Raw genomic sequence first — 1,450 nt, forward strand, 5'->3', positions numbered from 1 at the left:
CAACACCCCCCCCCCCCCGCCGCTCGATCCCGCCGCCGACAAGCCGGAGCTCAGCCGCCCGCTTCCACCCCCGCCGCCGCCCACTTTTATCTCCTCCAAGCACAGCAGCATCAGATCAAGCCTCTCCAGCCGCGACATTACCGTCATTGACATCTGTCCTCAGAAGTGATAGAGATTGAATTCCTCGTGTTATAGGGAATGTATTTTCCTTGAATTTTTTAACATTATCTATATATATATATATATATATATATAATTAAATGAATGGTATGAGGTTATTATACAAGTTTCGATCATCTCTGATGCGTCAAACAATTCGAGTATCACATCCTCTACCGGGGAAATAAAACCCTAGACCAGAGAAAACTTACAATTGACAAGCAAATGCCCATATATACTTAAAAAAAGAAATGACTAGAACCTATTATATGAGCCTCCAACTACTACTAATGTGCTTAACAATTTGAGTACCACTTTTTTAAGGTCACCTGCGTCAGTGGGGATTCAAACTCCTGACCTGAGGGATCTTATACCGTAGATGACACCAACAGACCGGGTATGCATCAAACACAGATCTCTCTCCCTCTCTCTCTCTCTCTCTCTCTACATAGATGTGCGTGAAAAGATATAGTATATCAAAGGTTTAAAATATAATTAATATTTTTAAATATTGTAATTAATAAAACAACTTAAAAAATAAATATTTCTCTTCACATGAAAACAACTTCATACGATCATGATTAATATTCAAGCTGTTTTGATATTTATCCAACCGCTTAAAAAATCTTCTAGAAACATTTGAATTAAATATGTAAACAGCATTTAAATATATAGTAACAAATTCCTACTTATTTACATATCTATCCAGAATTTGTTTTTTTATATTTATAACCCCCAGATATTTCATATAAAAGAAATATAGCTATTTTTAGCTTTAAAGAATGAAAATTAATGTACATATTCATGCATAATTAAGATGGCGTATATATTAAAATTAAAGTTTAATTGTTAGATGTGTAAATACATAGAAACGCAGATGTAAATCTGTCATTTTGATATATATATCTGAATGATGGACGATGCTTGAAACATTAAATTTAAATTACTAATTATGATCTTTTTTCTTTTTTAATATCTAATTATTACATCATTATTTAGATTAATGATTACATTATTTAATGATTAATTACAATGTATTATATATATAGGAGTGTTAGCGAGACTCGTTTGCTTAAAAAGCCAAACACGAGCCGTTCACGAACAAAATCATTTTGACAACCCTAATCACGTAGCTATAAGATGTTAAAGATTGAAACAAGATTTAAAACATCATTTGAATTTAATTTAATAATTTTTATTCTATTTTCTTCATTAATTATTTTAATTGATTATAAATCTTTTTAACCTTATAATCAATTAAATTTTAAAAAAATAACTACTCATCAAATAT

The 1,450-nt window shown here is 30.8% G+C and overlaps 1 protein-coding gene across 1 annotated transcript in view; it reads right to left on the reverse strand.

Moving 5' to 3' along the window:
• The window catches only part of LOC110020856, a 1,632-nt gene extending 1,438 nt beyond the window's left edge, over positions 1 to 194 (reverse strand). Inside the window, exon 1 of the mRNA XM_020719122.1 lies at positions 67 to 194. Coding sequence (XP_020574781.1) covers positions 67 to 153 — 87 coding nt within the window. The 5' untranslated portion in view covers positions 154 to 194. The remainder of the gene's footprint in view (positions 1 to 66) is intronic.
• Between the last annotated feature and the right edge of the window lie 1,256 nt (positions 195 to 1,450).

The sequence above is a fragment of the Phalaenopsis equestris genome, unplaced genomic scaffold, assembly GCF_001263595.1.
Source record: "Phalaenopsis equestris unplaced genomic scaffold, ASM126359v1 Scaffold000107, whole genome shotgun sequence".
Classification (NCBI taxonomy): Eukaryota; Viridiplantae; Streptophyta; class Magnoliopsida; order Asparagales; family Orchidaceae; genus Phalaenopsis; species Phalaenopsis equestris.